The sequence below is a fragment of the Lissotriton helveticus genome, chromosome 11, assembly GCF_964261635.1.
Source record: "Lissotriton helveticus chromosome 11, aLisHel1.1, whole genome shotgun sequence".
Taxonomy (NCBI): domain Eukaryota; kingdom Metazoa; phylum Chordata; class Amphibia; order Caudata; family Salamandridae; genus Lissotriton; species Lissotriton helveticus.
In genome coordinates this window covers 588437125-588458971 of record NC_136072.1, presented here as the reverse complement: position 1 = coordinate 588458971, position 21847 = coordinate 588437125, and the positions used below count along the sequence as shown (strand labels likewise).

At 45.9% G+C, this 21847-nt stretch overlaps 1 protein-coding gene across 1 annotated transcript in view; it reads right to left on the bottom strand.

Moving 5' to 3' along the window:
- BMP1 (bone morphogenetic protein 1) overlaps positions 1 to 21847 on the bottom strand; it is a 569977-nt gene that overhangs the window by 38388 nt on the left and 509742 nt on the right. The window contains exon 17 of the mRNA XM_078666375.1: positions 184 to 311. Coding sequence (XP_078522501.1) covers positions 184 to 311 — 128 coding nt within the window. The remainder of the gene's footprint in view (positions 1 to 183; positions 312 to 21847) is intronic.

Below are 21847 nucleotides of genomic sequence, written 5' to 3'. Positions count from 1 at the left end.
GAAGACAGTAAGAAAGAGAAAGAAGAGAATTAAAAGAGGAAGGACCAGGGACCAAGGAACAAAGGAGAAAAGGGAAGGAAAAGAAGGGGCAAAAAATAAATTCAACAAGTTAACAAAAACTGAAAACATGTCTTCATGTATAGGGCACAGTGCACCAATCATAGATACCGAACCAGATATTACCAGTTTGATTCGATGTCCGGAGGTTGCTGAGACTAGCCAGGTACACTCTTTCTTGCTTGGATACTTATCAGGCCAGTTTGGGCTGGAGATTGTGCCTGTTGCACTAATTACTTTATGATCACAGCCAGCTGTTGGAAGAACAAACACCGATTAGGGCATACTGTGCACTGCACTCACCAAATTAGTGCCCCAAATCATGAGGCAAAATCAAGGAACACTACTGCAGTGCTTTCGATGCCTGATTCCCACATTCCACCCATAATCGACGAGCACGGAGCCATCTAAGCCAAAGCTTCCCAACACCACCGCGGGAAAGCCTGCTAGGTCGTGCTGCTGTCACATTTCCACCCAGAACTACGTTCATCGCACAAGTGGGTTTAGGGAGGAGGCTGACAACTACTGGCAACTCTGTCCAACTAAGATGGAAGGAAAATGCCTGAAATCACATTTAAAGGAAAGAGTCAAGACTTGCACTGAGCTGGTTACATGGATTTTCAAGTGGGGGTCAGGCTAGGCTAACGCAGTTGCATATTTAAATAGGATATAGGATTACCAAAAAAACATATCAAGTCAAGTAGTGTATGCAATTTACATTTACTTCAGTAGATCACTTGATACTTTTCACCATACAAGACTAGTAAATAGGATAAACAGCTTTGGGATAGGAGCATGGTTGGTATGGAGGCTTAGAAGCCTGTTGAATGCTGGTTGGAAGAGACTGCTTGTAAAAGTAGAACATTCTGAGGTAAAGAAGGCTACCAGAGTATTTTTTGGTCAAAGGTTAATTAATGGATTTATAAGTGACTTTGATGCTGGCAAGTAGGTAAGGCATACTCTAAGTAAGTACATCTTTTTGCATGTTCACCCCCACATTTCTGGACTGATACTGCTGGTTTGTCGACTGAGAGTACACTGAGGGCTATTAATCAGACCTCAGTGCCAGTGTCCTAACCCATTACAAAGTGTATGTTAAATTGGCTATCCCCAATTGGGAAAGACAGATTTACTTCCAAGTCCCCAGTATATGGACCCAAATTGCCAACGGCACTTAAGGCAGAGTGTGCACCCAGGGCTGCAGCACTATTTATGCAACCCTGTGTGTGACCATGTACAAAATCGCTCGAAGCCTGCCACTGCAGACTGGAAGGCCAGTTGTAACACTGCTGGTTCGACTTTGAAATTCAAATTAATGGCAAAGCTCCCACTTCCCATAACAATATATGTAGGTCTCCTCTAAAGAAGGCCTATAGAGCCCAAAGGCAGGGAGCTGTATATTATTAAGTAGCACATGTATTTGTATGTATGTCTTAACAGCAACACTTTGCAACTGTCCTTTTGCTGTGGAAGGGCTAGCAGGCCCATTGGCTAACACAGGGTTACTGGCTGACCCCTCAGCCAGGCTAACGTCTGAATGGGACTGCCTAGCTGGGCAGTATAAGGCATCAAATTAATCATGGCATAAACCAAACTTAATGCCCAAGTCAAATTCAATTTCACTATTGAAGAAATAAAACTTTTAGAACGCCACACATAGCCAGGAAGCCGTGTCACCAAGAGGGAGGAGACCTGTTAGCCCATTGGCTAGTGACCATATCATCCCCCCACAGCATTTTCTGGGAATATACAGGGCACCATCGGCACCGTTGCCCTCAGATCACATCGGAACTGGAACAAGGACTGAAGAAGGACTGCCTTACTGTCCCCTGGACTACACAAAGAGAGGCTGAACCATCTGCTGGGCTGCACATTGGGCTAGTGAAGAGAGGACTGTGCCTGTGGCTCCTGGATAGGGGAACAGTTGTGCTCCAGCCCCAGACCAAAAGACTGACTCAAGAGAACAGTGGACCGAACTCCTGAAACATGCACCAGGGTCAGAGCAACTAAAGTAGAAAATCAGAAATTTGGTAGCCACTAAGGAAGGATCACTACCTTCAGCCACTAGGCATCCCAAGAGACCAATCCTTTGCGGCTAGTCAGTCAGACAGGGGAGTGTCATCTGAGTTCAGATTGGTCACCCAAGAGGGACACCCGCCCCCACCAAATGATATTGCTGGGACCGCTGTACACATAGACCCTTAGCCCACCCACAGCCAGCTGGCCTTCTACAGTCTCAAAGAGGACTTCAAGGGACCACGACCTCTGAGGCGAAGGTCGCCCCACTTTACCCGTGGACCAAGGAATAACCGCAGAGGAATCCCGTCAACTGCACAGCACCCGGAGTATCTTTGAACATCTTCATCTACTGCATTAGCAACATCAGGACCACTCCAATGAAGTCTATGGTTGTGCTTTAAAATTTAGGACCTGACTGGAAAACATCTTCTCCCTGCTGGATTTGGTCACCTAAGCTGGGCCGGAGTAGGTGAACTAACTTTTACAAACTTTTCAAAATCTTACAAACTTTAGGATTGCCAGAACACTCAGGTGGATTTTGTTCATCTTGGGCTCGAAAAAAAATCATTAAAATATAATCTATTTTTGTAGGGCCGCACAGCCATCCATATAATACACCCAAATCCTCAAACATACCCTCTTGTACATGATGCAAAGAAAAAACATTATAAAATGTGCCAATAATTTTACTATGTATTAGCCTATAGTGGATGGAATATTTAAATATCGTTCTTATTGACACACAAAAACAGAGTTGTAAAAATTATTATTATAGGTAAGTAAACAATGTAATATCCCGCCTATTGATAACCAAAAATAGTGTTGTTAAAACTATTCTTATAGGTAAGTACATGTTTTCCTTGCCAGTATGAAATTCCAGTAGACTCGCATGCTGTGTAAAGAGGTCCTAGTAATATTCCCTCAGAAGGGATATGGGCAAGGCATTGCTGATGCATTTTAGATATTATTTGTCCCACCCGCGCATCTCTTGTATTGACCTCAACATAGCTACTTCGCAAATATGTAGTAAAATGTTTCAGAGGGAAGCTACAGGTGTTCTTTTCCATCCTCAGGCCTAGATCAATCACCAGCTTTTTCCTGCAAGTTGATAAACCCAAAAACTTAAATCAACCTTGCAATTCATAAACGTTTTGATAGTCTTTCATTTTTAAAACATGGCTAAACAAATCAAAAAGAGGTCCTGATTCCTAAAATCTCTTGCATAATCTAAGTAATAGCTCAAAGCAATCCATCCATAATTTCTAACAACATTCCTCCAGCAGAAATTGTGGATCTTGATTTGTTCGAAAAAACTACGAGGAGTAAGAATTTAGAATGTGGTACAGCTTTGTCAGTATGGAAATCAATTAATTGTTCATCAGCTGACCAATAGGATATCTACCAAGCAAGCTAAGTGGGTATTTAAAGCCACATTTATGTATTAGTTCAAAAAACTGATTCCGTCAATTTTTAATTGCTGTTCTGAAGATGGTGTCCAAACTTGCAAAGGTCGACTTTAAGCTCTTCAAGTCGGAGAGCAGTAACTCACCTGTTTTCCCTTTCATTATTCTGTTAAAACTGCAAAGTGATCTCTAACAAAAGGCCATAAAGTTGCTTTTAAGCCAAACAGAACAGTAAGACAATACACCAACCCTACAATTGTAGGTGAAAATCTTCCAAGACACCACGTCATGCATGGTTTCACTTTGTTTGCATAGCATGCTTGTGTGGTAGGACTCCCCATCTGTACAAGCATGGGCCTATTTATGAGGGGGATGGGTCATATTTCTGTGTTCTATGATTTCAGAGGACACACCGTTAAATTAAGAGTGCTCTTACTGAGATGACAGATTGGGGCCATCGTCCGGATAAATGATTCTGTATAATGAGTACAGATACACTCACATTCTGTGAGATGCAAGAGCCATGTTTGCATTGTCCACTGTCAGAATCATTTATATTTTTTAATTCTCTAGTCTCCAAAGCACCTGTGTAATCAGCGTTTCTATTTATTAATTTACTTATTGAGACATTCTTATATATCACACTCAACCCTGTAGCATTAGCACACTGTTCGTGAAACAAGAGAAGACATGCCTCAACCTACATCAAACTGGACAGGATAAAAACAAATTTAGCATACAAATAACCGAGTAAAGTTTAGTGAGGTTGGATCCAGTATCCTTTATCAGTCTATAAAAAGTTAATGACAAAAGATCCGTCCTTTGGATGTCTAGAAAGCTGTGCTTTAATTCTGATTTATGAATTTATCTTTTCTTTCTAAGAAACTCCAATTTTAGTACAGTCCCATTCAGAGTATGTTAATTTACCCCTTAATTTATGAATGTTATGAAAGTTGAAAGGCAACAAGTCTAAAACTGCATGGGCTATTCCTAGCATGTCTTGTGCCATTATGAAGTCCCAGCAGGATACAATAAAAGGTCATGGAGCATCTGATTCTCTTAACCACTGTCAGGACTGTGTCCAAATGTAGTACATGGTGGTGATGTCTGTCCAGACTTGAACTATCTCGTTTGGCCCCTTTTATTTGGAAATGCGTCCAGGGCCTGCCCTATTTCCTTTAATAATTCAAATATACTAGTTACTCTCACAATGCTTCAGTTGTGAAGCTACCATAGGCCTTACCTATGCCAAGAAAGATGTATCCATAGTGATCTCTCCAATTGGGTCTTAGAATTCTGCCAGTTTACCAAAATGGAGGACTTTTACCATTGCAGGATTTCAACTATCCGTGCTTGATTGAGGCTAAGTCCTCAGAGGCTCTCCAATCTTATGGCTGCTGCCTGCCGTTCTTGAACCAACCTCATCCTCAAACTTATGCTTGCAACTAACTATCTTCATGGTGCCATTAAATGCAATATTCTCACCAATTACATATGCATAAAATATTGTGGAGTCTGGAACAAAGACATCTTCCCTCTAGAATGTCTGTAACCTCTCTTGCGAAGGAAGCACTAGAGTATCTATGTTTGCCTCCAGGAATTTTGATGTCCTTGGGCAGATGAAGACAATTCCCTAGTATTCGTTGTTCAACACAGCTTTGTCTTGTGGGTTGTCCTCTTGCGCTGTTTTAGTACCTCTTTTCCAAGGCAATTGCGTCAGCTGCTCTTGTGAATAACTGTGTGACATATTTTCTTCTAAAAGCCATGTGTACTGTGTTTTTATCCTTAGCCCGATTAGAGGTAACAGCTTACTTTCAAATTTGTTACAGTATCCATTGGACACTATACTTAGATCTCTTTTGTCTTTTCTAATACTTTCCAGCAGATTTTCCATTCTTCAGCAAGGTTGTAACCCATACTGTGCTGGAGCTGAAGCAGGGTCATGACTGGTTTGCATATGGCTGAATCCAAACTGACGTGGTATGGTGGGCAAAAAGGTATTGACTGGGATACAGCCCCACAACTACTAGTGGCTGAGATTAATTCAAGCATTCCATACATTGTAATGATGTATCTCACTCCCGAAATAATGACAGGAGCCGTGGGTACCTTTAGGGTCTTTATTCTGGTTATTGGCATCAGAGAGCGCCGAGCCGCAAGTATTGCCGGCTCCGAGACTCGCGCTCTTTCTGTCTAGGCTGCGCGCGCATCCCATCATGGCCGCGGGCGTGCCGCGCCATCACGCGGCTCACGCCAGCTAGAGCGCCAACTCTACATATCTCCCCTTTTTTCACATATAAAAAAACTTGAACTATTGTCCATCACCCATATCATAGTCCTGAAACCTGGACGGTCTCACCACTGCTCTCCTCCCTCGGGTGCGTCTTACCGGGGTCGCAGTGTCCTCTCTCTCCTGGGTATCTCCGATACCTTCGCCTTGGTTGGGTCCAGCTGGGCTCCCCGCTAATCGCCTTGTGCTCCTCTCCGCTTCCACTCGGTGGTTGACACTGCTGCCTTGCTCCTCACTCAAACCTCTTGCTTCTGCGTCCACCTCGGAGCTGGAAAGTTCCACTTCCTGTCCACACTCCACAGTTCCTTCCTGATCATGTTCATCGGCGTCCCATCTCACTATTCTGTTGCACCTCGCCATCCTATCTTGGGACCATACATTTCCGTCACTCAATAAGGCCGCTCTGTCATATATCTCCTTAACTTGGAGTGGTTTGCTGTACTTGCTGTCCCCTTTTCTTTGTAACGTCGCCAGCTTGACTCTCACCCATTCGCCTTTCTCCAGTCCTGTGTCTCTCACGTTCCTTCGTGCGTTGTATTGTTTGGCATATACTGCTTGCGCTCTCTCCAGATTGGCATGAACTACAGCAGGGGACCATTGGCAGGTCACTGTTTTTTCCTTCCACACTCTGTTGTCTCTCGTGAATGGGTCTCGACCCCTCAGTATCTGGAAGGGGCTATATCCTGTTCCCGTGGGTGTAATTCGGTAGGCCCATATCATTTTCCATATTTCCTTCTCCCAATCTTTCTCACTCATGATGGCCGCCTGCACCGACCCCATTACCACTCTATTGAAACGTTCTACTAGGCCATTCCCAGCCGGGTGGTAAATAGACGTGTGTTTGGATATGATTCCATTTCTCTTCATGAAGTTGGTCCACTTCTCTGACGTGAACTGAGGCCCATTGTCACTTAGCATGGTTTTGGGAATACCTTCTCTCACAAATGTGTCGCTCAGGAACTTTACAACTGTCTCCGTGTCCATCACTTCTGCCACCTTCATTTCTGGCCACTTAGAGTACCTGTCTATGAGGACACATACGTACTTCTGGGTCCCTTGTCCATCCAAAATCGGGCCTAGGATATCAATGGACAGTTCTTCCCACGGGTTCCTTGGGGCCTCGAATTTCCCTAGTGCTGGCCTCAAGGGCTTAAGTGTTTTGTCCGCTTCTTGGCATTGTGCACACTCCCTGACATACCGTTCAGCTTGGGCATCCACGCCCGGCCACCAGTACCCTTGCTTGGTCCGTAATTTCATCTTTCCAATCCCCAGATGTCCCTCATGGAGTATCGCTAGTAATCTCGGGACAATTCCTGCCGGGGGGATGACCTTGTCTCCTCTGTATACGAACATTCCCTTGTCGCCAACTGATAGTTCTTCCCTGATTTCGTAGTACTTCCTTAGATTTTCATCCATATGTCTTTTCTCCGGCCATCCCTTCACTATGCATTCCTTCACCTCCTGTAAGCCTTCGTCCTCTTTATAGGCTTCGTGCCACTCTTGGTTACTGATGACTCTTTCCTGGTCCTCCGTCAATGCCACCATTTCTCCTCCGACTTCTCCGTCTTCTGCTTCCGTCTCCATTGCTGCTGCTCTACTCAGATAGTCAGCTACTTTGTTCCGACTGCCCGGGATATACTCCACGTCATATCTGTACTCCAGCAGCTTCAACGTCATCTTGGCTATCCTGGGCGTGGCGCTGGCATGTCCACTTGAGGTTAATACCTTTACTAAGGGTTTGTGGTCCGTTTTCAACTGGAAGCGTGTGCCCCACAGGAATTGTCGGAATCTTGCCATTGCCCACACTACCGCCAGCATCTCCTTTTCTATGACACTGAATTTATTTTCTGTGTCACTCAGTGTGCGTGATGCAAAGCTCAACGTTTCCACCACTCCTTGGCCTCTGTCCTGCATTAACACTGCGCCCAGCCCCTTGTCGCTGGCGTCTGTCGTGAGTACCGTTTGGCCCTGAGGGTCGTATCCTTGTAGGGGCACTGCGTTCACCACGTCTCTCTTAACACTCTCAAACTCCTGTTGTGTTTCTTCCGTCCAGTTGAACGGCGTCTTCTCCCTTGTCAATTGCCGCATGTGGTGGGTCTTTGTTGCGAAATGTTGGACGAACTTACTATTGTACTCGGCCATGCCCAAGAAGGATCTGACATCTTCTCTGTTGGCGGGGGGCGGTGCGTCACAAATTGCTCTCACATTTTCAGTTTTTTGTTTGATTCCTTGTACTCCTATCTCGTGCCCCAGGTAGGTTACTGACTCCATGCCCAGGCGGCATTTTTTCCATTCCGCTGGCAGGCCCTTCTCCTCCAGTACACTCAGCACCTTGGCCAGTTTGGCGTCGTGGTCAAGTCTGTCTCGCCCCATCACCAGGATATCATCCTGAAAATATTGGATGCCATCCATGTTCTTGAAAAGTTGGTGCATCAATTTTTGGAACACCGCCGCAGCCGATGCCAGTCCGAACGGCCTGCTGCAAAACTGGTAGCACCCAAAGGGGGTGATGAAGGACGTCAGTCTCTTACTCTCAGGATGTAATGCGATCTGGTGGTAGGCAGAAGTCAAGTCTATCGTGGAATACCACTTTATTCCCCAGGTCTTTGCTAGCATCTCCTCGATGCGGGGTAAGGGAAACTTTTCCACTACGATGCTCTTGTTGAGCTCGCGGAGGTCAACACACAGCCTGACCTTACCACTGGGTTTCATTACCACCACCAGTGGTGCCAACCATTCTGCACACGTGATGGGTTCGATTATGCCCTTGTTCTCTAGTTCTTGTAGCTCTTCCTGGACTGCCTCCCTTACGGCCAGGGGTATGTTCCTCACTTTGTGCGATACCGGCACCGCTCCTTCCTTGAGTACTATCTTGTGCGTAAACTTCTCAAGTCTCCCCTCCTTGCCTCCGAACACCTTGGGGTACTCCTTCTTCCACTGGTCTAAGTCCGGCCAACTGTCTGGTTCTGTGAGCAGGATCTGGACCTTTCCCCCCGGGTCTAGTTTGATACCCAGGTCACCTTGATCCAACCAACCCAAGACTGAGGGTCCCTTCTCCGAGACGTACAGTTTGCAGATGGCAGTGCGCCCCCTAAATTCAAACTTCAACGGCCTGAATCCTGCCATGCGTATGCGGTCTCCGTTGTACGTGACCGGGCGAATTTCTAGACGCTCCAGTTCCGGTCCCAGTGACGGCTTAAATGTCTCGTTCCATACCGCCCTCTGGACTATTGTGTATGGCGAGCCTGTGTCCGCCACTATGCTGATTGGTACTCCTCCTATTGTCATATCCAGCACTGGTTTGGTTGACCTTTTGTTGTCGACACAGAGTATCTGGTCGTAGATGCATAGCACGGTGTTGTCTTCTTCGTAGTTGTCTTCCCCTTGGTCTTCCTGCTCTTGTTCTACAAACTTCACCATGGTCTTGGTTGATTTCCTGCGGCACACCTTCTCATAGTGTCCTACGATCCCGCAGAACAGGCATTTGGCGCGGAATGCTGGGCACTTCCTGTCGTGAGCCTCGTGCGCCATGCTCCCGCATCTGTAACAGCTCCGTTTGTTGGTTCCCGCCTGTTTCCCTGGGGGTCCTGGATTACCTTGCCATCTGTTGGGAATCTTCTGCACAGTACCTTTGTACTTGCCTTCTTTTTGGTGCACCTCGTTCTCTATCCTGTTCACCATTGGTCTGGTCACCGGCTCTTTCTTCGCCGCCTCAGCACACCGTTTCGCGAGTTCTGCTTTCTTGACCGTCACCATGACTTCCTTCAGCGTGGTGTCTCCGCTTGCCCATAGCTTCTCCTGCACAGCTTTGCTCGTGGTGTGCATCACGATCTGATCCTTGATGAACTCATCCTGGAACGCAGCATACCTGCACGTGGAGGCCAATTTCCTCAATGCCGCCACATATTCTTCCACTGATTCACCTGCCTCTTGTTTCCTTTGCTGGAAATTGTATCTGTCGATTGAGACGCAGACCGCTGGGCGAAAGTGTTCATTTAATTCCTCGATGGCATGGGCGTAGACGTCGTCGTCCGTGCTTGCCCGTTGCTTGGGTACTAAGTTCTTGAAGACCCTGAGTCCCTCTGGGCCTAGGTTAAGTAGTAGTATTCGTCTCTTCCTCTGGCTTGTAAATTTCTCCTCATTTTCATCCTCCAGTACTTCTATGAAGTTGTCTATATATTCTCTCCAATCCTCCCACCGCATGAGGGGTTCCCCTGGTTTGGGTAGGAATGGAACCGGTGTCATAGCTGAAGATGTCTGGGCACACATCCTCTCGCGCTTTTCTGGGGGGCTAGTCCCACTGTGGTTCTTGGGGCTGCCTGGCGAGTCGTCCTCCTCCTGTTTCTTTGGTTGTCTCTGGGGGCTCTTATTGTCTTCCCCTTCGTCTTTCCCCGGAGTCACCAGCTCTCCACCCCTTGGGGTGTAGGGTTGGTGGGTCCTGTGCTGTCTTGCCCCCTCCTTCCGAGCCCTCTCACCTTCTGTGGTGGCTGTGTGGCTCCTTAGTACGTGGGTGGGCTCTGCCACGTTCTCTGATGTCCTTGTCCAGTAATAGTGGGAGGGTTTGACGAGCACTCGGGATGTTCAGGTTGTGCTCCTGCCCCGAGGCTCAGTGGTCGATATTGCCTGTGGTTCGTTTTTTTCAACCCTTTTTTTTTCCGTATTTGCCATCACCTCCTCGTCGCCATTGTAATGATGTATCTCACTCCCGAAATAATGACAGGAGCCGTGGGTACCTTTAGGGTCTTTATTCTGGTTATTGGCATCAGAGAGCGCCGAGCCGCAAGTATTGCCGGCTCCGACACTCGCGCTCTTTCTGTCTAGGCTGCGCGCGCATCCCATCATGGCCGCGGGCGTGCCGCGTCATCACGCGGCTCACACCAGCTAGAGCCCCAACTCTACATACATCACTTTGTTTTTAATGCCCAGACGGATATATATATATATATATATATATATATATATATATATATATATATATATATATATATATATACTACTATTATAAAGAGAGAACTGGGAACCTTTGAGGCGGGTAAACTCAAGAAGTACAGCACCAATCATATCATAACACCCAATACACCATTGTAAAGGGTAGTTTCAGCAGAAGGACATAGGCTACACATCTGTGCGCCATATACATTAGAAAGGTAAAAGTACATAAGGGGGTAAAGTAGTCCTTTCTGGGCGTGTCGTGGGCGTCATTGGGGGGCGTGGCGTCATTGGGGGGCGTGGCGTGTGCCGTCTCATCGATCGTGGCCGTCAATCATATAGCGTCGTGGGCGTCATTGGAGGGCCACGATCGATGAGACGGCACACGCCACGTGTGCAGTCTCATCGATCGTGGCCATCAATCATATTGCCGTGTAAATGGGCTGCCGCGTAACAGTGGGCGTGTCGTGGGCGTCATGAACGCGTCATCAATGTGGGCGTATCGTACCCGTAAAACATATGGCCGTCTCAATGGGAGCAAAATACAAATGAAGCGCCAAACGGCTGCCGCGTAACAGTGGGCGTGTCGTGGGCGTCATGAACGCGTCATCAATGTGGGCGTATCGTGCCCGTAAAACATATGGCCGTCTCAATGGGAGCAGAATACAAATGAAGCGCCACCGCTTAATGCGCAAAATTGCACATATCGATGTAGAAAAAAAAAATCAGGCACAACGTTCATCATGGAGAGGTGTGGCTCACTGGTTAGAGGCGGCAGACCTGTAAGCAGAGAATGGCCCGGGACCAGGGTTCAATTCCCGACGCGGCAGGGTCTTGGACCAGGGTCAACGGACTCGATAATTCTCGCCTCAGTGCCTACTCTAACCAGGGAACACACTCGGTAACTCTGGGCATTAAGCTTGCCTCATCTCTACAACGGCCCCCCACAGACGCCGGGGATGCCTGGTTTCACCCTGAAGATACCCAGAAAGGGACCATCTCACAGGGAAAACCAGGACGGGTTCCCCAGCGGTCTACAGCGCCAGGACACTCGGGTAGAGTAACAGTGCGCTTTACAAGTATCCCACATTTACATTTACAGATGGCCCTGGAAATCAACCCGGACTAAGAATACAAATGAAGCACCACCGCTCCGTCTAAATGGCCTGCCACGTAACAGTGGGCGTGTCATGGGCGTCATGAACGCGTCATCAATGTGGGCGTATCGTGCCCGTAAAACATATGGCCGTCTCAATGGGAGCAGAATACAAATGAAGCGCCAAACGTCTGCTGCGTAACAGTGGGCGTGTTGTGGGCGTCATGAACGCGTCATCAATGTGGGCGTATCGTGCCCGTAAAACATATGGCCGTCTCAATAGGAGCAGAATACAAATGAAGCGCCACCGCTTCATGCGCAAATTGCCACATATCGACGTACAAACACACATTCAGCCACAACGTTCATCAGATGGCCCTGTAAATCAACGCGTAATAACATTTACATAAAAAGGGGCGAGCCTAACACCAGCATTCGCGTGATTGGACGCGTCCTTCCGTCGGCATACCCAGAGGGCCTTGCTATAGCAGGAAGTTAAGGAAAAAATCGCTGAATTACCCAAACATTGAGCATCCGCACGGACATTAACATTTCACTGCTTTGCTAAATACGGCGCTAAAGTTCCTCTTTAAACTTTAAAGTTCCTCAGCCGACGCTATGTAATGGCGGCTTTCTTCAACAAGCTTTGGGCTTTTTAGCTGCTCGTTTGTCATTAATGAAGAGTCGGGTTACTAACCGGCCTTATTTTTTTTATTTGCAGTTTTATATACCGCTGGCTAGACCTTGAGGTATCAGAGTGCTTTACATGAGGATCAGTGATTTACAAAATTACGTCAGTTACAGGAGCCATCCAGGCGTCGACAAACATATTGCTGTTTGTTAAGTCACAAAAGTTTAATGTCTCGGAAATATTTTAAAATAAAACCAAAAGTAAGAACAATATGTTATTTCAAGGTATACTATTCTCAGGAAAATAAAACAAAATATGCGACAAATAATATTTTCCTCTGTTCAAACAACCTCAGAATGTTCAGGTACGATCTCCCTCCATCACTTTATGATCAAGGGTACAATTATACCAATACAGGTGGAGTTCCCATGGAAACCAAAAGAGGGCGACAGAGGCAAACGCTCCACCTCAAGAAGGAACAGCGCTGCTGATGCTGCCTCATTCAGGAGCAAAGGATAACAGAGGCCCGGTGATGGATTCCTCGTCTCTGTCAAAGGATGTTATCTCCTTGCTGAAGATGCTGATGGGAGCCTCCAACCCCAGGTCTTGGATCTTCAGGCAGAACGCCCCCTGGCCGAAGAGTCCCCAGGAGCTGGGTCTGTTTTGACTTCAATGTACTCAGACTGGGTCACCACATTGGTTTTTAGGTTTCGCCTGGCGTTTACTGCGCAAGCAGTATCGCGCAGGCGAAAACTTTTGTAAACAAGTATGGAGCTTTCTCCCGCCTCTGTCTTCCATTGGCTAGCTCCATAAATGGAGGCTAGCCATTGGAAAACAGATCTGCCCGTCATTGCCGGAGCAGATTCGTGGGCGTTCCCGCGATTTTTACTCATCCCACCGCTTTCCCTACGTCATGCGGCAGTGGGCGGTTGTTTATTTATTTATTTTTTTCTCGGCCATGCGGGCGACATTTTTTCGTGGAGCTGGGGCGGGCGGGTTGATCTCTCCTCTCTCCTGGCAGCACACGCACTGGCGCTCGTTGCTGCACTGAGAGGGTTAATGGCAGCCGTAGGATGAAGTTAAACCTCTGTGCGACATTTTTTCGTGGAGCTGGGGCGGGCGGGTCTATCTCTCCTGGCGGCACACGCACTGGCGCTCGTTGCTGCACTGAGAGGGTTAATGGCAGCCGTAGGATGAAGTTAAACCTCTGTCTCTCGGAGAACGGAAATCTCTGCCTCTTCATTAGGATGCAGCAGTTGGGCCTCAGGGAGAGGCAGACATGGATTGCAGCGGAGATGATTGACAGCTAGGGCTCGCTGAGGTCAGAGGTCTCCATGCCTGAGTCAGGGGTGAGCCGAGGCCCGGTCCCAGCGCTGAGGCCTGCACGGGACCTGGTGGTGACACCGCGCTGCCTCCGGAGCAGGGGCGGCCACCAGGGGGGGCTCTTACCTCCTCTCCCCTTTTGTAATATGCACACACCACTTGGCCCTTGTAACACACGGTTTGCTACCTCTCACATGTTTTTGCCTTTGATACTTGCACAAGTGCCACCTTTGCCTACGTAACGCTTGTTTCTTGTGCCTGAGTGTCTAGCTCATATTGCAGTATTATACCTCAAACTATACTTTGTTTTCTCTTATATCCTGCACACTTGTCACTTTTTCCTCTTGTGCACTCTTTACTACCTCATGTATTTTTGGTTTCTCACAATTTTTAATACCTCATGTGTTTTATTTGCTCACAATTGTCACTTTTACCTTATGTAACGTAACGTCTACTTTTGTAATCAGTTCCTGTGTAATGTTCTCATCATGTATCATTTGTGTTCCTATTGTGAAGCGCTCTGACGCCCTCGGGTAAAGTCCGAGCTATATAAAATTGCATAAATAAATAAATCGCTGCAGGCGAGGTTTACCTCTGTGCACCTGGAGGGGGTGTAATCCCTCACCGGACCGCTGCGGGCGGGGCCGCCGCAGGAAGGCAGATTATCCCTACTACGAAGATGGCGTCACATTTTTTGGAATTTCAGCACTGTATCAACGATTTACGCTGGACGGTCATCGAACGTCTACCATCTGACACAGGCCTGTTCCAGAAAGAACAACGGTGGGTGTTTCGCTTGGGAACCCATGTCACAGGACTTAATGATGACATTCCGTGGAGCCAAATTACTGGACCATAATCTAACATTTTGTCATTCTACTTGGGTGTAGGTCAAGGGGAATAAGAACCAACTTATTTCTGATATTGTCTTCTGCTCTGGATATGGTTTAAAGAGTCATGGGAAAGAAATACGCACACTAATGGACCAACACGGTATTATTAGTAATACTCCTTGGCACATGCCCTCTCTATTCAATGTTTTTCCGCCATGACACTCAGTAAATATATAACAAAGCAACATCCATCCAGCTACACCGCACGAGATGAGTGCAAACGACACATCGGCACGTGCGTAGTTGATTAGAACACCAGGGCTAAAGAAGCATGCAATACGCATGCGCGCGCCTTTTAGAAAACAATGGATGACCAGTAAAAACAGTTTCCTGATATGGTGTAAAACGAAAACATTTCCTATTTTACCGCACGACCAGTGTGATGCTTTCGCGCATGCGCCTGTCACCAGCAAACCAAGGGTTACATAGCGCATGCGCGTCTGGTTCTGCGAGTCTTTCAATAACGAGGCATGCGCAGTAAGGCTGTGGTCGATACCAACTAAAGTCTGGGCATGCAATTGGCAGGGCAGCGGACACTCCTTATTTGGTTTTCTGAAAAACCCGGCAATAAACCAATAACGCAAGGACACATGCCCCATGTAGAACACACATGGGACATGATAGGCGGACATACGGATGTACCTTCTTAGGCCATAATCCGATTTCCGCTAATCAGCGAATGAGAGACCGCCTGAATCCCCAATATATACCACCATGGTGCGTGCATTCGCATTTACGGCGGAGCAGCACAGGGTGGTAGAAGGAGGCCAATTTAGGCGGATTTTGTGAGTATACATATGGAACACAAGAGCAACTCTCTGATATCCAGATCTAATGTGGAGTCCAACAGTGAGTAATAGGAGTCACAGTACTGAAACCACTTCTTTACCCTCACAGATTGTGGATCCACCTACCTACCCTGATGTTTCTGGATATGCTCATGACGCAATTCACAACAGTGACAATGAGTATGTCCAAATGAAAAACATATACAAAAAAACTTCTAGTGTGTCTTTTATGTTGTGTGTTTTGTATGTCCCTTTTTTCTTACAGGTCAATTTGACTGTTTGGGGCTCCAGGTGACTGCACCTGTCTGAGCCAGTCTTTTTTGACTACCAAACTAAAAGTGAATTTTCTTTCCTTTTTTTCAGGGCATGCAATTGCATGAACCGAAGATACCGCTGTAGGCACATTGATAGCCTTCATGAGATCATTTTTCACTTTTTAATAAGTAGAATTACACTTTTTAATAGAAATACGTGAGTAGGGTTGGGAAGTTGTGCCCCGTCCTGAAGAAGGAACACCAGTTCCGAAACATGTCGACGCACACCAGAGGTCTAGTCCCTAATTAAGACTCTGAACCTCGCCTTTTGCACACTTTTTAACAGCACCAGCTAGGGGTATGGAATAAAGTTTTTTTCACTACACCCACTAGCCAGGTACTTTTTAATATTCACCACACCCTTCACTCACATTAATCCCCTCACGTGCACTCAACACACACCACACATAGTCATTTCTTGTCAACGCTCCCGCGTAGTCGCAGGTCGTAGCGTGCCGCATCCCCTTAGCGGGGTGCGAAGACCCCGATGATGAAGCATGACACCAAGGGGCCTGTTGGTGTGTGAGGGGTATTTTACACAACACTGAGTGTTCCCCATCACTGTGGTGCACACTGGCAGTAGGATTCTCCTTGTTTATTTATCAGATTATCCCTCTCAGCAGGGTCAGGCATCACAGGGGAGTAGGCACGCATGACAGACAGGCACTGTTTACAGCGCCAGAGATTTGGGGAAGATCTAGCAGGGTGAATGGAAGCCTAGGGGTTCCGGGCGTGTGTATTGTCTTGCTGTGTTTGGCGTGTTTGTGGTTCACACTCTCCATGTACACCATGATATTGCACTTTGTTCGTCTTTTTTTTGTTTCTATCTTTGGTAAACGTTATTATTTCCGTCTGTCTCTCGTCCCCATTTTAATAAAATCCCTTCAGAACATTACCACATTCAATTGCCACCGGATGACAGTTGGATTTAGGAATTTGAGCAAAAAATGAGGCAGAGAATGCTGAATGATACTTGCTGCATATTTGTACTCATTTGTTCCCCGTTAAAACCTTAAAAAAAATGGCAGTGATGGAACGAGAGGTAAGCGTTTGTACTTCGGTATTACCTCAAACGGCTGATGCAGTACTCTAAAAGAGACCCTCTGAACCTTCTTGATCTATCTTGAGATTTGCTTTTGGGTCCAGGTTTGGGCCTCTCGCTCTACACCCGTTTTTTCTTGCTCATAATCTATACCTGTCTTCTATCGTCTCTACCTGTCTATCATTTAGGGCTAATCATTGTTCTCGGGCTCAAAAAATACTCGTGCATAGTCGCCTTGAGGCTGGGGCTATCAAGTCTTCATGCTGAGTCGTGTGCTAAGTGGAAACGTGGCCCAAACAGTGTTTTATACAAGCTTTTTTACGTTGGGCTTCATTATGAGTAGCTTCTTACCTTGATTTGGGCAGAAACAGGAGTTTCCGCTCAAAATATTAATGCGAGGCATGTGGTAATTTCATATGTGGCATTACTGCTGGCAAAATTAGCCCGTGTAATGCTGGCGGTAAATTCATCAGGTTAAACCTAGGGGTTTTTTCCCCCACAGAGGCCCTGACATTAGGAATTATATGCATAAATTGGTATGCAAATACGGATTTCCAATGCTATTCCACATTCAATAGGGGTTCGCTAGAGGATTAGTTTCAGTCCCTTGGTAATACCGAGACTAGACAAAATGTTAACACTGCATTTAGTACATGTACAGTGGACTATAATCATTGAAAAACAGTTATTACGCATAAAGAAAGACATGTGTGGTACACCGATGCAGCAGAGCGAGGCTCGTAGACCTACACATGCAGAAATAGACCCACACTGGACAAGGAAATGCAGAATCATTTATACATGCAGAGGAGCACACGTATTGTTTGTGCAGAGTGACTATGGAGTGCTAGGGACTGCAGAATGACTGCAGAGATTAAGATAATGGCAATGTACATGACAACGCCATTTATTTATCTGTTTTTAAAACCAACACATAAATACAAATGTTGTCATTTACAATGCCAATAGCTCTAACTTTTCCAAAGGCGAAACCATTGCATTGTAAATGCTTGTTAATCTATCTTTAGCTATTGTCAAAGTGCCTCCCTGATCTCAGGGTGCAGGCCCACTTTCCAACAAACCGAGTTTTTGGAGAGCGAAGGGATATCCTATGATGAAGCAGGACACCTGGTGGTGAGTGAGGACATACTGTCGAAGTTTTGTGTGCGTCTAGTAAAAGACGGATAATTATGCAGTAACATGTGGTAGGATTGTAAAATAAATCACTGCTTTGTTTTTGTGTGTGAGATTTGATTTGAGGCCAGCTCACCCTTTAGGACCCATAGCCTCTATTTCCTCAACGTGAATAGTAGACATATTTTATGTGGTTAGATGAATCTGGTTTTGCCCTCTCATAATAAAGTGGCTACAATGATGTGGTTGGCCAAATGCCCCCTCAAGAACCAATAAGAATATAATCCTATGGCTGTCTTGAAGCCTCATCGAGAACTGATGTAGGTGGAAGTACCTGCCCTGGCTTGCCCCGGAAAACTCAATGCAGGTCCAGTTCTGGGAATACCCTAGAACTGCCCTCTCCATTTATAAATTAAATGTAGGTGTGACCATGGGACTGCACTGGCTTCCCCAAAGTAAATATAAGTCACTCTCACTCGGCCAATCCCTATAAAATATATGCAGGTTCTATCCTCTTGACTGCCATGCATGGAGGTCTGCATGTCACCACCTACACAGTAATATTGTATAAAAGGTAGATTTACAATAGAATATCAAGGCACAATAAGGGGGCGGGGCTACAGAACAAAGACAAGGGGAAACAGTGCAGTAGGTTTACACTGTCCCTCCAACAAGACTTTTTGTAATCCTAAGGATTGCCTAGCACGCGCTCTGAACCTCTGAATACGCAATCCCCTGTGAAATCAATTTAGGTGCAACCTTCTTCTGCAGTGGTTCTTCCTCTAAACGTATTTGGTGCACCTCTGCGACTTCCCAAGCTGAATTCAAAGCACATACCTCACTGTGGCTACCTTTGCAAAGTGTGCCCTGGCATTTAATCGCCAGGGAGGCTTTACTTGAAAGAAAAATAAGACCTCCCTGCAGTACCAAACAACATTTCACAGGAAACTTGTCACATAATGAGTGGATAGTAAACGAGGAGGCCTGTGGAGAACTAATTGTGATGGGAATGGGGTCCACAGAGGTGATCTGTAATGATCTGTGCGTGTCAAGTTTACCAACTAGATGGAACAGGAAGAGACTGCTGGGCCGGTTAACAAGGGCTGTGTTCAAGAGTTTCCAGATATTGACGAATGATGCATGTGTAGGCGGGCAGGAAAGAGAACAGGGTAATCTGAAAATTGTCAGAGAGCCCCTCAGTGCTGTGCTACAATTACCAGAGCTGAGGGGGACACAAATGCACCGAATGTGACACAGGTTGCAGCAAGCAACAATACTTTTCACAGCCAGGTGAAACATGACATATTGCCGTAAAATTATGACAAGCACCACAGGCTCTATCTCTGTTGTAGCGCAGCCTCCTGAAATGCACAGGGACTTCCTGTATGAACACAGCTACTGCCCGACCTGTACGGTACAATGAGAGGCCAGCAAGGAATGTGGGAGATGTAAAGGCACATACGGCCGGGGGGAAGCCTGATCAGCTTAAGTGTTTATTTTAAACAAAACCTTTCCTATGAAATAGAAGCATGAAAATGAACAAAGACGCCATATTTGAGAAAAGACCCGACCGTTGGAACGTTTCATTGAAGAAGATGGGGTCCTGTTTTTATTGTTGTAAATGTAGTTTAACTATGAATCTAAGGGTTAGTTTCCATCCGCATCTTGCTGCTTAGTTCCTGAGTTTCCAAGCATTAGATGGTACTCGTGCTCACGGGTACCAACACATCAGCTAGACTCAGGGGGCTCTAGAGCCTCCAGCACAGTTTAGAGGCATATCAATCTGTTTATTCATGATATACCCAACAAGGAACTCGTTCACATACATACATGCAGTCCCATGGCAAAAGTCCTATAAAAAGAAGTGGAGGGACTGTCCAACCTAGGCAGTATGCAAGTGACATCATGACGCGTGCCATCACAGCACATGTCACAATGCGTGACATTCCACGTGGCATCACAGTAAGTGACCTCACTGGAAGGGACATCACAAGAAGTGACATCAGATACTAAGATCTCATACATATGTTTATCAGGTGTATCATGAGTAAATTTAAGTGCATCATGAGATTTAACAAATAAGATTTGGAGTTGGGGTTGTGCCCAAAAAGTTTTTTTTTTTTTTTTAACCCTGTCACAAAGAAATTGACAACAAGGTAGTCAATCTGTTCAATTTAATTGGTTGCAGATTCTGTATTTTAAAATATTTTATGCGGCTAAGGCATCTGCTGCAGAGGTGCCCAGTACATTTCAGGGAATAGAGATAACTCTGGAGGTTAAAGCATTTGTTGGAGAGATCTGTGTTTTGTGTAGTACCTAATTTGAATCAAAGTACTCGGGAAGATTAAGTTGTCTTCTGCAAAACATAAACACCCACAGTTCTTGGGTGGGGGAGGGCATTTGGGGATTGTTGAACCTCTATTTTGTTTCCACCTTCTTCGGGTTTGTTTTTCACGATATCGCAACACACATGGGTGCATCTTATACAATGTTCTGAGAATAAATGCATCACTTAATTATTCAATATTCAATATTCAGTCCTAGATACTCCTTAGGCTGTAGCCGGGAGCTCTGTAGTGCTTGTGATTAATACTTGCATTCTGATTCTGTGTATCGTGTATTTTAAAATTATTCTTTGAGCAATTTGCTAACTTTTTAATACCGTGTGTTTAAACATTAGAATTGGAAACGCGCAGCTCACCAGTCCTAGTTACTCCTGAGGCGGTTTGCCGGGAGCTCTGTAGTGCAGTTGATTTAATAATTGCATTTAGAAACTGTATACTGTGCATTTTTAAAACTTATTATTTGTGCAATTTGCTACCTCTTAAAATACTCTGTGTTCTTCGCCGCATTTCACCCCTCAGCCGATCAGGCGCTGAGTTGCCACTTGTAGCAGGAGGCTGCCGCACTAACATAGCGGCCATCTTAGGTCAGGTACGCTGGGTGGCGGTCTAGTTGGGGGAATCGCGCTCGGCAATTCCTACATAAGCAGTGGAAAAGCGCTGCTCGCCAGTCCTAGATACTCCTTAGGCTGTAGCCGGGAGCTCTGTAGTGCTTGTGTTTATTTATTTATTTTCAGAGTTACATCATGGCTATATTGTGTGGCTGCTGAACAACCTTTATTGCATTATTTCGTGGTGCAACTATTAAAGAACCAGTGATTGGTGAGTTTGTTGTGAATGGTTGTAATGGCATATCGTATTCTAGATGATATGTTGGTAATGGATTGTATATTGATTTTATTTGTATGTTTGTTTCTGTTTCTTAGTGATTGGAAATACATTTTTCGTGTTGTGATTTCTACATTAAGGGCTGAGTGATACACCCTTTTTCCAAGTTTTGGGAATATTTGAACCCATCATTATTTGGTGAGTGTTTTCTTCTGCTGATTGTAGCATCGAGGACTATTAGACAGATCTCCTTCTGGGATCTAAGGTGCCAGTAATTTGTCTTTCTGGTCACTTAGCCACTTGCGTTTTCTGCTTCTAGGTGGCCAACCTCATTGCAGGGGCGCTGTCTTTATGCAATCTAGGTAATGTACCCAACCCATTGATTGGGGTTTTTCTTTTTTAAGTCATTTTTAGTTATTGGTTATTTGACTCTTGGTATGGTTTCTCCCAGGTCCACCCTTCCTGTCCTGTCTTGAAGAAGACTCGCAGCTGAGGTGTTGATCCTCCCTTTACAGCAATAGGGTCGAAACGTCGAAATGTTCTCCCCCATTTTGACGTCTGTACCCCTTTTCATCACCCTTCCACCACTGAAGAACTGTAGATTGAGCGTATGATTAAAATACGTGGGGCAGACGTGATATACTAAGTGAATAGAACCTTAGTTACGTTTCAAAATATTGGATTACTCTTTTTACTTATCTTTCTTCTTTCACTTGAGCACAACCTTTTACACTCTTTACTGCACCTGGCAGTTTCCT